The 14,681-nt window shown below is 45.6% G+C and overlaps 2 protein-coding genes across 2 annotated transcripts; one reads left to right on the forward strand and one right to left on the reverse strand.

Annotated features, from left to right (window-relative positions):
- Positions 1 to 4,190: 4,190 nt before the first annotated feature.
- Positions 4,191 to 8,251, reverse strand: LOC111956759 (E3 ubiquitin-protein ligase RNF126). The gene is made up of 9 exons (XM_023977339.2): positions 8,091 to 8,251; positions 6,775 to 6,833; positions 6,533 to 6,593; positions 6,176 to 6,414; positions 5,886 to 5,954; positions 5,725 to 5,794; positions 5,531 to 5,624; positions 4,983 to 5,098; positions 4,191 to 4,861 (listed from the first exon to the last, which is right to left on the reverse strand). Exons 1-9 carry the CDS (start codon positions 8,229 to 8,231, stop codon positions 4,709 to 4,711), a joined length of 1,002 nt encoding a protein of 333 aa, XP_023833107.1. The 5' UTR covers positions 8,232 to 8,251; the 3' UTR covers positions 4,191 to 4,708.
- Positions 8,252 to 8,268: 17 nt separating this feature from the next.
- LOC111956758 (SURP and G-patch domain-containing protein 1) lies at positions 8,269 to 14,681 on the forward strand. The gene is made up of 14 exons (XM_023977338.2): positions 8,269 to 8,350; positions 9,002 to 9,173; positions 9,312 to 9,412; positions 9,578 to 9,835; positions 10,050 to 10,173; positions 10,290 to 10,393; positions 10,918 to 11,041; positions 11,224 to 11,591; positions 12,269 to 12,375; positions 12,642 to 12,819; positions 13,505 to 13,611; positions 13,755 to 13,900; positions 14,079 to 14,208; positions 14,297 to 14,681. The coding sequence occupies exons 1-14, from the start codon at positions 8,332 to 8,334 to the stop codon at positions 14,321 to 14,323; spliced, it is 1,965 nt and encodes a 654-aa protein (XP_023833106.1). The 5' UTR covers positions 8,269 to 8,331; the 3' UTR covers positions 14,324 to 14,681.

Here is a 14,681-nt window from a genome sequence, read left to right on the forward strand (position 1 = left end):
TTAGTGAAAGATACACAGTAAACCGCCTGTTGTTCTCAGAAAGCTAATCTCCAGGCCAGGTGGTCTCTTTCGCTCTGTTTGGTTCTCTCCCCCACCCCTTCTTCCCTCTCTTATTTTCTCTCCCACACACACACACACACCACCACACACACACACAACACACACACACACACACACACACACACACACACAAAGAAAGACAAGGCAGCTCTAAATGGGTCCTGTGTTTTAGGCTGATAGGGCTGCAGCAGTAGAAAGGTCCAGTTAACTGATGAGTCTTACAGCAGGACTGATAAGACATGACTTGGGTGAAGCCCACATAAACTAGAACAGACTAGAACAATACATTTCATTTCATCTGACCAAATCCAAGTGCCAATGCATTTATCAAGAAAAAAGTATTACTTGTTAAAAATAATATTTTTCTCTGAACAATTGTATTAGTATAAATAATAAATTTCCCCATGTTTTGTAGCTGAGTATTTGTATTATTTATTTTATACAGTTATTTTGCTGATCTTTATCAAGCATGCCAATAATTTTGGACCTGACTGTACATGACTTGGGTAGGGGCCACACAGACTAAAACATGCTTGAACCTTAACTATCGGCACATTGCTTGGTCTGAAACACATTTAAATGTTCCAATGATCCTTTCAGTGACATTGGCCCCTTCAATGTTCCAATGATCCATTCCCCTAACCCTAGGGGTAGGGGTTAGGGGAATAGTTAGGCTGGACTACACAGAACACACAAAAGACACCCTCCATCTTCCTACCATGCACATAAAGAATTAATAGAACAACATCAGGTACCATATTTGAAAAGCGATAAAATATGCGTAGTGAAATGGAGTGTTCATAGCAGGGTGAGAAGTGTACCACGGCCGTCTGTCCCAGAGCCTGCTGCCTGAGACAGTGAGAAGTGTACCACGGCCGTCTGTCTCCAGAGTCTGCTGCCTGAGACAGTGAGAAGTGTACCACGGCCGTCTGTCTCCAGAGTCCTGCTGCCTGAGACAGTGAGAAGTGTACCACGGCCGTCTGTCTCCAGAGCCTGCTGCCTGAGACAGTGAGAAGTGTACCACGGCCGTCTGTCTCAGAGCCTGCTGCCTGAGACAGTGAGAAGTGTACCAGCGGCCGTCTGTCTCCGGAGCCTGCTGCCTGAGACAGTGGAGAAGTGTACCAGGGCCGTCTGTCTCCGGAGCCTGCTGCCTGAGACAGTGAGAAGTGTACCAGGGCCGTCTGTCTCCAGAGCCTCCTGCCTGAGACAGTGAGAAGTGTACCACGGCCATCTGTCTCCGGAGCCTGCTGCCTGAGACAGTGAGAAGTGTACCAGGGCCGTCTGTCTCCAAGGCCTGCTGCCTGAGACAGTGTGAGAAGTGTACCAGGGCCGTCTGTCTCCAGAGCCTGCTGCCTGAGAAACAGTGAGAAGTGTACCACGGCCGTCTGTCTCCAGAGCCTGCTGCCTGAGACAGTGAGAAGTGTACCAGGGCCGTCTGTCTCCAGAGCCTGCTGCCTGAGACAGTGAGAAGTGTACCAGGGCGTCTGTCTCCAGAGCCTGCTGCCTGAGACAGTGAGAAGTGTACCAGGGCCGTCTGTCTCCAGAGCCTGCTGCCTGAGACAGTGAGAAGTGTAACCAGGGCCGTCTGTCTCCAAGGCCTGCTGCCTGAGACAGTGAGAAGTGTACCACGCCATCTGTCTCCAGAGCCTGCTGCCTGAGACAGTGAGAAGTGTACCAGCCGTCTGTCTCCAGAGCCTGCTGCCTGAGACAGTGAGAAGTGTACCAGGCCTCTGTCTCCAGAGCCTGCTGCCTGAGACAGTGAGAAGTGTACCAGGGCCGTCTGTCTCCAGAGCCTGCTGCCTGAGACAGTGAGAAGTGTACCACGCCGTCTGTCTCCAGAGCCTGCTGCCTGAGACAGTGAGAAGTGTACCAGGGCCGTCTGTCTCCAAAGCCTGCTGCCTGAGACAGTGAGAAGTGTACCAGGCCGTCTGTCTCCAGAGCCTGCTGCCTGAGACAGTGTGAGAAGTGTACCACGGCCGTCTGTCTCCAGAGCCTGCTGCCTGAGACAGTGAGAAGTGTACAGGGCCGTCTGTCTCCGAGGCCTGCTGCCCTGAGACAGTGAGAAGTGTACCAGGGCCGTCGTCTCCAGAGCCTGCTGCCTGAGACAGTGAGAAGTGTACAGGGCCGTCTGTCTCCAAGGCCTGCTGCCTGAGACAGTGAGAAGTGTACCAGGCCATCTGTCTCCAGAGCCGCTGCCTGAGACAGTGAGAAGTGTACCAACGGCCGCTGTCTCCAGAGCCTGCTGCCTGAGACAGTGAGAAGTGTACCACGGCCTCTGTCTCCAGAGCTGCTGCCTGAGACAGTGAGAAGTGTACCAGGCCGTCTGTCTCCCAGAGCCTGCTGCCTGAGACAGTGAGAAGTGTACCAGGCCGTCTGTCTCCAGAGCCTGCTGCCTGAGACAGTGAGAAGTGTACCAGGGCCGTCTGTCTCCAAAGCCTGCTGCCTGAGACAGTGAGAAGTGTACCACGGCCGTCTGTCTCCAGAGCCTGCTGCCTGAGACATGAGAAGTGCTACCAGCGGCCGTCTGTCTCCAGAGCCTGCTGCCTGAGACAGTGAGAAGTGTACCAGCCCGTCTGTCTCCAGAGCCTGCTGCCTGAGACAGTGAGAAGTTACCAGGGCCGTCTGTCTCCAAGCCTGCTGCCTGAGACAGTGAGAAGTGTACCAGGGCCGTCTGTCTCCAGAGCCTGCTGCCTGAGACAGTGAGAAGTGTACCAGGCCGTCTGTCTCCAGAGCCTGCTGCCTGAGACAGTGAGAAGTGTACCAGGGCCGTCTGTCTCCAGAGCCTGCTGCCTGAGACAGTGAGAAGTGTACCAGGGCCGTCTGTCTCCAGGAGCTGCTGCCTGAGACAGTGAGAAGTGTACCAGGCCGTCTGTCTCCGGAGCCTGCTGCCTGAGACAGTGAGAAGTGTACCAGGGCCGTCTGTCTCCAGAGCTGCTGCCTGAGACAGTGAGAAGTGTACCACGGCCGTCTGTCTCCGGAGCCTGCTGCCTGAGACAGTGAGAAGTGTACCAGGGGCCGTCTGTCTCCAGAGCCTGCTGCCTGAGACAGTGAGAAGTGTACCAGGGCCGTCTGTCTCCAGAGCCTGCTGCCTGAGACAGAATTCTCTCCATTTCCTCCTTCAGGACAGGACTCCTGAGGGAGCAGAGCTATGATTGGCTCCTATGCTGTGCTCATAATTAAACCGTGTTGATTGGGTTATTAGGTGATTACTAATCAACATGGCACCACTTAGCCCGATAGTATATAATAGTTTCACATAATGGCTTTCAGCCCCTGCTTATTGTTCAGCGCCCGGTTTAAATACTTCAGAAATCCACCATTCCTAGTTACTACCTACCTTCCTTCCTTGAAGTGACTAACTACTGATCTGACATGACTATGCTGGTGCTACTGTAGCGCTTCACCTCTCCCATCGGGAATAATTAGTGAGAATTTTGTACAATGGAGGAAGGAAGGGTGCATTTCTAAAGTATTAGAACAAGGCAGAGAATTCCAGAAACCTCATATTTCACCATTAAAAAACTTTTTCACACAGCAGAACATTCTAGAATCGTCCAGAATAAATGCATTTTCTACTTACCGTCATAGTATAGCGCTATCATCAAAACTGCAGTATAGTCCAGTTTCGGTGTTGTATTATTATTTTACCCTAACAAATTATTAACTTACAATAGAATATGTATATAAAAATGTATTGAACTGAAATTCATTGTATGGGACATTCGAGGAAACTGAGTGAGAATGTTTGCCACTTTTGATAGTAGCCTACAAGAAATTTGAGAATACAAACATTTAGGAAAAATGCTGATAAATTGAGACTTTAATGTGAGAATCACAATATGAGCATTAAAATGAATGAGGAAAAGTTCAGAGATGCAAAAACATTTTTGTTCAGTTGTAGTTTCCCAAAATTCTCAATCCTGAAACCAAACAGAATGTAGTGCAACAGAAAAGTGCAAATAAATCATTCTAAAATCAGATGCATACACTCAGTTCTCTCTGTAAGATATTCTTCAGTTGGCTGTACAGTGACTGACCTGCTTGTTTATGTTCTTAAATATGAATACCTCTATGTAGACATATCTCTCTCCTTCGGCATGGAAGTCTGTACCACCACGGTTGAGTAAAAAATAAAAAATAAAAAAAATAAACTTTAAACACTTTCTCTTTTAAATATAAAATGTGTGTCCCCATCTTATGGCAAAAAGACATGACAATGTCTCAGTCAAGTCGCAGTCCACTGCGGTTCAAACGTGGATACTTTTATACACCACAGCCTGTTCGGATCCTTCTCCAGTTTCATCTTCACTCTCTCCTTTTACAGAAGCAACAATACTGATGCCGGCATCCACTCCAGTCCTCACACATGGGAAGGAATGATCGTGTGTTCAAAGTTCACAATAGAAAGGGGATCAAATAAACTAAAAAGAACGTCTCAATGTCCATATTGTGTTTATCGTTTCACCTCCAGAGTAGAGTCATCTCCCCAGCAGCTTCTCCCAGTGGACCTTAAAGAGAGCACTGAGAGGGGCGGCCCTTCAGACTCTCCTGAGCCAGTGGTAGAGTGGGGGTGAAAGTCTGCCTAGGGTGGGGGTGYGGTGTTGGTTGTGTGCAGGAGGTGTGATCGAGGTGTGATGGTGATGGAGATCTAGGAGTTGTTGGCAGCGTTCTCGTTACTGGGGGAGCTGGAAGAGGATGAGGAAGAGGAGGAAGGGGAGAAGTTCATTCCTGAAAGTCCAGGGGGGTCCGTGGCTGTGTTCTGTCCACTGAGGCTCTTTCTGCACACTGGACATGTGTCGTGCTGAGGGAGGGAGAGAGGGTCACAAAAACGAGGTTCAGCTTACAGCTTAGACAATGAGAACACATTAACATGCAAACCACTGCATTTAAAAGGAATTAAACTGAGGTGATAAAGCACATACCTGTTCCAGCCATGGTACTATACAGTCATTGTGAAACAGGTGATTGCACGGAAGTTGCCTCACAGTCTCCCCTACACTGTAGTCTTCCTTGCACACAGAACATTCTAAACTGGAACCTGCAATAAAATACAATATTTTGTTGTGAACTATACCTTTAAAATTATTTTTGACCTCTGTGGTTGAGTGATCAGTCCCTCCAAAATTCCACTTGATTTTGCTGCGGCAATTCTGACATTTTACATGGCAATATGCCATGATTTTGTCCAATTTGTCGTGACAATGCGCTGACATGGGGAAAAGTTTGTTGACGTGTGGCTTGATTGAACCATATTATACAGTAGATGTGCAGTGATTGGTTGAAATTGCGAGCCATCTTTCTGCAATGCGATTATATGCGATCATTTGACTTATTTATGCGGAAATGGTGCAGTGWTTGGTTAAATTTGCAAGTCCTTGCATAATATGCAGGGAATTGTTGCTTTTGCACCCAAAAAAGCGTGATCCCAGAATCCTGGAGGGACTGTGAAAAGCTGTTGTTGTTGACTCACCCACATGTTCCTCTGTGATCTGGATGCTGGGAAGGTTCTTTATCCTCTCTCTGTCAGCAGGAGGAGGACCAGTGTTCTCAAACTGATTTAATAACTACAGAGGAGAAAGGGAAAGTTGTTTTATTAGATTGTGCAAATGTGTCACCAGAATTTGTAATTGAATCCCTTGTGAAGTGTAGAGGATTTGGGTATACCTGGGTAATGATAGAATCAAGTCCATTGGCACCCCAAGCGTAGTCCATTGGATTTGAGTGTAGCATGCCCCTATCAAGAGAATTCCAAGAAATGACTAGAAACACACAGTAACTAGTACGTCAATTTTCCTGGTAATTATATAATAACACGGTGCACATACCATGGTCCCATTGCAATGTTCGGCATGGCTGTGGGTGCTATGATTCCATTCACTAGCTGCTGGATGATTCTGCAGAGGGACAATGAGAAATATCTCAGTCACTTAAGCATTTCACTGTAAGGTTGTAATCGGCGCATGTGACAAATAATATTTGATTTGACTTCCTGAGTTATTCCTGAAGAAAACTGAGTCATGTCACGACACAAGTAGTGTATGAATTCCTTTTTCATCTCTTTCCTACAGGGCAAACAATGTTTCATAGGGCAAGCAAGCTGGAAAGTGTTCCTTACCCCTCTAATGTGGGCACTCCTTCGTGTCTCTGTCCCGGTCGCCGTGGCATGTGTCGTCCCTGTGGTTGCCGAGCGCTGTACCGTTGCCGTGACGCCATCTCCCGTTCCCGCCGGTTCTCCGTCTCGCGGTTGTCTTCTGCTGGCAGCCCCGCTCGGAGGTCGAAATTCTCGTCAAAAATCCCCAGAGCGAACTGGCCGTATCCGGGCGGAAATGTAAACATGTGCTGGTGGTCCATACTCTTAGGAAGGACAAAGAGTGAAACATATACTGTCACTACCTTGCAGTCCAACCAAGGTGCATGAGTTCATGAGGACCAACTGTTGAGTTGAGGAACAAAGGAGTTCTGTGTCACTAACCTCAAAAGTCGGACGGTTCTGATCGCTGGTGGAGGCAGTGGATGTGGACCCATTTTCAGTGCTGGAAATAAATAAAATACAAAAAAATGTCAGGATCTTATCTTCAACTATGAACCAATGTGATAGAAATGAGCCTAAACACTGACAGCCTGTTTCCCAGACACATATAGCATTGTCAATGGAGAAGTGCTGCTGAAAGGGCTTTAAACTCTGATAGACAGGCAGATGATACTGTAGGCTACCTTCTCTCCACTGATAGCTCTTCAATGAAGCCAGATTCACACCGCGGACATGTGTACTCCTGCAGGAAAGCAGAGATACATCTAATTTATAACATAATCATAATTGTCATCTGTCAGTCTCATACACTTTAATATTTTAATTTGATCTGAAGCAAAACAAAACAACAACCTTGCCCATGTAGGCTATGTATGTATCTGGGAATTAAGATTGTTAGCTAGCTTCAACCAGATGTGGCTTGAATTCAAAATCAAACAAGTTAGCTATTGACCTTACACGCTGTAGCTCCATTCCCAAAGTTGATCATTTTAACAATAGCTGATGATCCATTCAATCCATTGCTATTGAGAGATCTTTGAGTACCATTAGCTCTTTGCAAAGGCTCTCCATGCAGGTAGATATCTGAAAGCTACTGCACTGTACAATTCAAGAAGCTTCCTTTGAATGACCATACAACAACAGACTGTTAAAACAGGTTGTTGCAGCTATGGAAATGAGTTGGTGGTGTACATAGCCTAATGATTGTGTTTTTTGAAAGTCACACTTTGTGAGATCATAGCTTAAAGGGGTAATCAGCAGTTGCTACATCCATTTGTGGATGTATAAATGAATTATATGTACCCATTGATTCTTGAAGAATATAACTTATAAATGCATTATGAGCTTAGTTCAACTGTCCTATCCTATCAGAACCCAAAATATAAGTATATTTTTAATCCACTGTTTGTAAACAAAGTAAATGTAAACAAACACTATTTATCCTAAAAGCATGGTTAAACTATACTTTTGATATCATGGATGGTAATTTCTTACATCTATAGCTTTGAATTTGAGAGTGGCTAGATTTCTCCAGTCATGAAACAGTGGTGGAGAGTCGCTTTGTTATTGTTTCAACTGCTGATTTCCGCTTTAAAGTTAGGTAGCTATCTACCTTTGGATGTGCTAGGGGCCGATTTCCCTGTTTATCCGGCAAGCTGTCATAATCATGAACAGGTCTCATATCATAAAAAGAGACAGACACGCTGTCACTGTAAGACATGGGTAACTTCTTAGCTAATCCAACAAGTCACAGAGGCATGATCTCYAAACATCCTAACAGGCAAACTACAAGCTATTTTGGTAGCTGGCAAGATTGCAAACGAAACTATAGCTGTCAAATGATTGGCAACGTGAACGTTCCACTAGCTAACGTTAKAAGCTAACGTTAGCTAGCTGTCATGCTTCAGCCAGAGGAAATCGTGGATAAAATAAGACAAACCCCACTTAGCTGGCCATGGTTTCCTTTCGTGAACAACAAAAACCTCTCTGGAATGCTTACCGGGAGACGAGGGTTGATCTCTGCTGAACATCGGTGACAAAAAAACCGGCAGGGCCGTGGGGGAGCTTCAGCCATCTTCGGATTCTCTACCAGACAACCGAGAGGGAACGTGTACGGGTAGCGACAACCGACAAAATGCATCGATTTGCGAGACGAACAGGAAGCGGAAACTAGCGAAGCGCTAGCTAGCTTAGCAACAGATAGCTCGTATCAGGGAATACAGATCTGGTTAGCTGCAACTATGGAGTCCGGAGATACAGGTAAACGCTCGCAATAATTTAAATGACAGACCTTAACTATTTTAAAATGCTTAACAATAAACTCTTGCCTCATCAAATGTGGTTATTTGCGCTAGCTAACTACATAACTAACGCGTTAGCTACTTAGCTAGCTAACATTTGTTACCACCTCCCATCAACAGGATTTGTAGTTGTTGATATATCAACATTCATCAAAAAAATCGGTAGCCACAATCAGAATCAACCACATAATGTCAAATTCATTACATAATTAGTTGTAAGTTTGGTATTTTAGCTATTTATTGCTAACGTCTTGATGCCACCTTGTAGCGAGCTAACTAGCCAGTTTTAGAATTTTATTTTTACCAACCCTGGCCTGCTGYCTGCTTCTCAAGTCTGTGACAACAAATATAATCAAAGGGAAAGGAGACATCCTCAATGCAGCAAGATATAGTCCCTGACATGTCTACACATTCCTAACATTCAGGGAAGTTCATTCTTCATAATATATAGATAACTTAGCTAGTCACATACGACTTTTACTGAAATACTCACGAAGATAGCTAGAGCAATTACAAACGAGATCACCTCTTGTGACTAACATTATTGGTAGTAGGACACCAATAACAACTGCTCCCAACTCTTCCACTGTTTGTTTTATTCCCACTGCAGGGAGAGGAGGCTGGAACAACAAGTTCCGGCCAGCCCAGAAGAACAGGATGAGTGTGAACATTCTCCGTCAGGAGGAGCTGATCGCCCAGAAGAAGCGCGAGATCGAGGCTAAGATGGCAGAGCAAGCCAAGAAAAAGAGCCTTCAGGCTCCCAACAAGCCACTGCCACCAAGGTACAGTAGATCCTAGTCTTCTAAACACTACAAATACCTCTCATCAAAACTCTGCTCAATCCCTGCTGGAAGTACTTGATTCTGGCCCACTTGACTGTAGCCATTGATTTTGACTTCTTATCCCCACAATTTACACAGTTCACAGGGACACTCTTCGAACAACAACAAGTATGTGAACGACGGAAGCTTCTTGCAGCAGTTTATGAAGCGTCAGAAGGACAAACCCAGCTCCGACTCTGGTGAGATAGCGAGCTCTTTAATTGGTTTCAATAGAACTTTATTTTAATTGCACAGAAATGATTAAATAAAATGGTAATAACACAATAATAATTTATTAATTACTTTTTCTTCTGGATTCATTAAACAATGAATGTGAGATTAACCCAGTTGTGTACCCTCTCCAGGCTCCAGTAGTGACACCAAAGCCCCGTCATCATCCACCCCCAGTCCGTCGTCAGGAGTGTCTCAGCCCCAGATGAAGAGCATTCTCATCGGCAAGCGACCCGGTCTAGGGATCAGCAGCATGCTAAGCCAGTTTAAGAACTACTCCCAGTCCAAGAAGACCCTGCTTCTCCCCCAAAGACCTAGCATATTCAGCTCCCCAGATGAAGATGATGATGATGATGAGGAAGTTGATGACTCAAGCTTCCTAGAAATCAAAGGTAATTCATGATCTGTGTTTTTAAATATCAAAGGACTGCCAGGAGCCTGGGTACAAGTCAGATTCTGTCCTATTCTACATGTTGTCATTTCACCCATGTCATTGACTGTGTATTTCAGTTGCAGAGTAGCTGCTTCCTGAGAATAATGCTTTGCCTGAATTCTCATAACCTTCTACAGTAGAGTAAAGGTAACGTACTCATAGTCCTCTTAAAGTCTTTCCCCCAGAAGACCCAGACACACGACTTATCCTGGACAAGATGGCGGCCTTTGTGGCTGAGGGAGGGCCTGAGCTAGAGAGGAAGGCCAAGGAGGACTACAAGGACAACCCTGTTTTCTCGTAAGTCTGTATGGATGTAGCTACTAACAATATGTTAAATGTATAGCTAGTATATAGTGTATGTAATGGTGCCTCTTTTAGTGCTGATATAAAGATCTTTTCCCTCCACCTTACAGATTTTTGTATGATAATAACAGCCAGGATTATCTTTATTACCGAAAGAGAGTTGCTGAACTCCGAAAGGATCACTCAAAACATGAGACGCCATCACGTTCTCATGGTAAGATTACCTATATCAGTTTCTCTCTCACTCTCTCTGTCTCTCTCTACCACACACAGTTCCTCACTCTCTCAAAGACTGATGGTGTTCTTTTAATCTGTAATCTATATTTATACATGTGAATGAGTCATATGTGAGATAAATATAATTGCCCTCCTTGGAGAGTTTTAGTTGATGTTGAAAGTAACCATTAAAACAAAAAACGATGAGGATCGAAGCTTCAAGTTACAGATACACAATGATTTACTGAATACTTTGACCATGATACAAGTCATTCACGACACATTATGATTACCCACAACGTTTCATGGTGTTATTTGTTCACCAATTTTAAGATTAGGTCTGTATTCCATTATCAAATCCATACAATACACTTCCCCAATCACCACCGTGTCCCCCTGCTCCTCCTCCTCCTTCCCCCCTCTTCTTATCCCCTACTGGCTGTAGGCGGGTGTGTGAGGGCCAGTTGAGTACGGTACGGTAGTAGTGTGAGTTGAGCCCCAGTACTGATAGGCTGCTTAAAGTCTCCCCCCCAGTGGACGAGGAGACCCAGAGGGTGGCTGAGAAGCTGGCCATGTTTGTGGCCGATGGTGGCCCCGAGGTGGAAGCCATCGCCGCCCAGCACAACCAGGAAAACCCCACCTTCAGGTTAGTGACAGTCTCAGATATTGTAACGAGAGCGTTTATTGTATTCATCCAATTGTATTTTATTGTTGCCTAAGAAGACATTGATTTGTCATAAGTTTTGAATAAAATAAAGTAAGTAATGCTGACATGTAAATTGGATAAAATACCACAAAAGACAGCATATTTCTTCTTCCTTTTCTCAGTTTTCTATATGACCTCCAAAGCCCCGCCCACCGTTTCTACAAGGAGAAGGTGGAGGAGTACCGCCAGGCCAAAAATGCCCAGAGCCCCCCTCCAACGATTAAGCAGGAGCCTGAGGTGGAGCTCAAGAGACCGGCCGCCCCTCCCCTGACCTATCCTCCCCCGCCTCCGCCCCCTCACTACCCCTACCTGGTGGGTCAAGTAAAGCTGGAGCCGGGTCTGGGGATAAAACAGGAAGTGTCAGGTACGCCCGTGGTGAAGAGGAAGAGGAAGAGCCGCTGGGGGTCGGAGGACGACAAGGTGGATCTGTCACTGCAACCCATCATCATCCCCAAGGAGGAGGAGCCAGAGCCCAGCCCGTGTCTCTCTGGTAATCAAACACACATACACAGAGTGTACAAAACATTAGGAACACAATCCAAATATTGAGTTACACCTCCCTTTGCCCACAGAACAGCCTCAATTTGTTGGGGCATGGACTCTACAAGGTGTCAAGCGTTCCACAGGGATGCTGACCCATGTTGACTCCAATGCTTCCCACAGTTGTGTCAAGTTGGCTGGATGTCCTTTGGGTTGTGGACCATTCTTGATACAAWCGGGAAACTGTTGCACGTGAAAATCTCAGCAGCCTTGCAGTTCTTGACACCCTCAAACCAGTGCACCTGGCACCTACTACCATACCCTGTTAAAGGCACTGAAATATTTTGTCTTGCCCATTCGCCCTCTGAATGGCACACATACACAACCCATGTCTCAAAGCTTAAAAATAATTATTTAACCTGTCTTCTCCCCTTCGTCTACACTGATTGAAGTGGATTGAACAAGTGACATCAATAAGGGATCATAGCTTTCACCTGGATTCACCTGGTCAGTCTCTCATAGAAAGAGCAGGTGTTCCTGATTTTTTTTTTTTTGTCCACTAAGTGTATGTTCAGCCTCTTGTATAACACACACAGAGACAGAAGTTATAGTATAAGACTAAAAACAGTGTTTGTAAGGTATGTCCATCCATGCTGTGTGTGTGTTTGTGGTGTGTGTGTGTTTCAGTTAATGAACTGAGGGATCTGGGCTATAAGAAGGGAAAGCCTATGGGCCTGGTGGGAGTGACTGAGCTCTCAGACGACCAGAAGAAACAGCTCAAAGAGCAACAGGAGGTACTACATGACTGACAGACAGCACAATAGACTATGGCAGCACATTGTACTTTCCCAGTTTGAATTGTAGGGGACTGGGCGGTGTTAATCCTTGGTTTGGTATGGGGGTGCATAGCATACTTCAAACCTTTAACAAAACCGAGAACTGAGATGGGCTCAGTTGCGTTCGTTCTCAGCCACCTTGCAATCTGTCCCTGAAACCTTGCCTGAGGTGTGTGTCCGGCCTGCACATGCGTGTGTGTGGTGTGTCTGTGTTCCCACCGCAGATGCAGGAGATGTTTGACATGATCATGAAGCATAAGCGTGCCATGGCAGAGATGCAGGTGATGTGGGAGAAGGCGGTGCGGGACCACTCCCACGAGTACGATAGTGACGAGGAGGTGGACCAGCAGGCTGGCACCTGGGAGCACCGCCTCCGGCACATGGAGATGGAGAAAACACGTGGTAAGATTCATGAAGACAGTGTTCAAGATTTTCAGAACCGTGATGTATCATGGGTAAATTATGATCTACAAATCATATTGAGTAGTTATTTATGGTGCAAGGTGATTTGTAGATCAGTCAGTCTCAACTCGCCTTTCAAGTCAGCTGCAATGTGAAACGATTTGCTTCTGTTCAAGTGAAAGGGCTCAAAGGGAGAAAAAAAAAAAAAAATCCACCTTRATATTCATCATCTCCAGCACCACCCCAACATTGTGCATTTCCATGTTTTGTAGGTAAAAAGATAAGTGTTTACAAAGACACCAACCAATTAGTAGGCAATGCCTCCTTATAATTGGTTAAAATGACACGATGCACACCAATGATGACTTTGGAAACACTTATCTTCCTCTATCTGTTTTACTACAAAACATAGAAATCCACAATTATCACATATGTTAATGTTGGGGTGGTGCTGAAGATGATGAATATGAAGGAAAATGTCAACATTTTTCAACTTCAAGTTCATTTGATTGTGAGATTTCATTCTTCAAAAGATCAGTTTGTTACTACTACAATTCATTAATCTACTGAGATGAACTCCGTCATAATAACCTGGGCCACGTTTAATCTGAAAGTTCCAATACATTGTGTCCTGCTGACCACGGCCCTGAAGTGATTTGGTGTTTATGCTTGTGTCTTCCTCCAGAGTGGGCAGAGTCGCTGACTGACATGGGAAAGGGGAAGCACTTCATTGGTGACTTCCTACCTCCGGAGGAGCTGGAGAAGTTTATGGAGACCTTCAAGGCACTCAAGGTCGGTCCACTCCCCATCTGTTCTCTTCACCACTTGGTCCTTGACCCCTTCGTTGTCTAGCCTCTGCCCAAAAGGAATTACCTGTGAACCACCATTTGTGAAACACATATTCTATTCTCATGTTCTTGCATTGTGTTCTGCAGGAGGGCCGTAACCCAGACTACTCGGAGTATAAGGAGTTTAAGCTGACGGTGGAGAACCTTGGTTTCCAGATGCTCATGAAGATGGGCTGGAAGGAGGGCGATGGGCTTGGCTCTGGCGGACAGGGCATCAAGACTCCGGTCCACAGGTTGGGGGCTGTCAAATACACACACTCACAGACACATAGTATACACATTTGCACTCAGACATGGACACAAACACTTCACATGAGTACACACAGTATTGTCTGATACAAGGTCTTCTACACAGCTTACACACACACAGAGACATACACCTAGCCAGCTGATGTGGTGTGTTTGTTCCAGGGGAACCACGGCTGTTGACGGGGCAGGGTTTGGCGTGGACCGGCCCTCTGAGCTCTCAGGACAGGACAATGAGTATGATGCTTTCAGAAAGAGGATGATGCTGGCCTACCGCTTCAGGCCTAACCCACTGGTAACTACTACATAACATGTAAGCTGTTCTGTTTAGATGACCTTGCATCGGCAAGAGTTTGGAGTAATACGTCTGTCTCTCTTCTCAGAACAACCCGAGGAGGCCATACTACTGAAGAAGAGGTCTGAACTTGGCTGACTTCGTCAACTTTTCATTTTTTAAACAACCAACAGTGGCATATTGATTTCTCTTTGTTGTGGAAACAAACTGTAGGACACTCAGTTCAAGTAATCTCCTCTAGATTGTGTGGAATTGTATGGTTGGTGATAAACTGTTTAGGCTGGAGATTAAGGATGGATTTGTCTGATCTAAAGTTTTCTAAGAGTCAGTTGATGTTCTTACTGAACTGCAGAATGAAAGTTTCCTATTTGATCAATCGGACGGCTAGGGGAGCTTTGTGATGGCTCGCTATCATGATCTGATTTCACAGTCATGACTCAAAACACAGAACAACCTACACACACACACACACA

The sequence above is a fragment of the Salvelinus sp. IW2-2015 genome, linkage group LG32 (assembly GCF_002910315.2).
Source record: "Salvelinus sp. IW2-2015 linkage group LG32, ASM291031v2, whole genome shotgun sequence".
Taxonomy (NCBI): domain Eukaryota; kingdom Metazoa; phylum Chordata; class Actinopteri; order Salmoniformes; family Salmonidae; genus Salvelinus; species Salvelinus sp. IW2-2015.

Bases quoted from the DNA above. Each gene is read 5' to 3' on its own strand.
- LOC111956758 (XM_023977338.2), top strand. The intron at 9,174-9,311 runs GTACAGTAGATC...CAATTTACACAG, and splicing joins AACAAGCCACTGCCACCAAG to TTCACAGGGACACTCTTCGA. The intron at 10,394-10,917 runs GTAAGATTACCT...GGCTGCTTAAAG, and splicing joins GACGCCATCACGTTCTCATG to TCTCCCCCCCAGTGGACGAG.
- LOC111956759 (XM_023977339.2), bottom strand. From the start codon at position 8,231: ATGCATTTTGTCGGTTGTCGCTACCCGTACACGTTCCCTCTCGGTTGT. The intron at 6,594-6,774 runs GTAGCCTACAGT...ATTTATTTCCAG, and splicing joins GAGCTATCAGTGGAGAGAAG to CACTGAAAATGGGTCCACAT. The intron at 5,099-5,530 runs GTGAGTCAACAA...ATTTTATTGCAG, and splicing joins GATCACAGAGGAACATGTGG to GTTCCAGTTTAGAATGTTCT.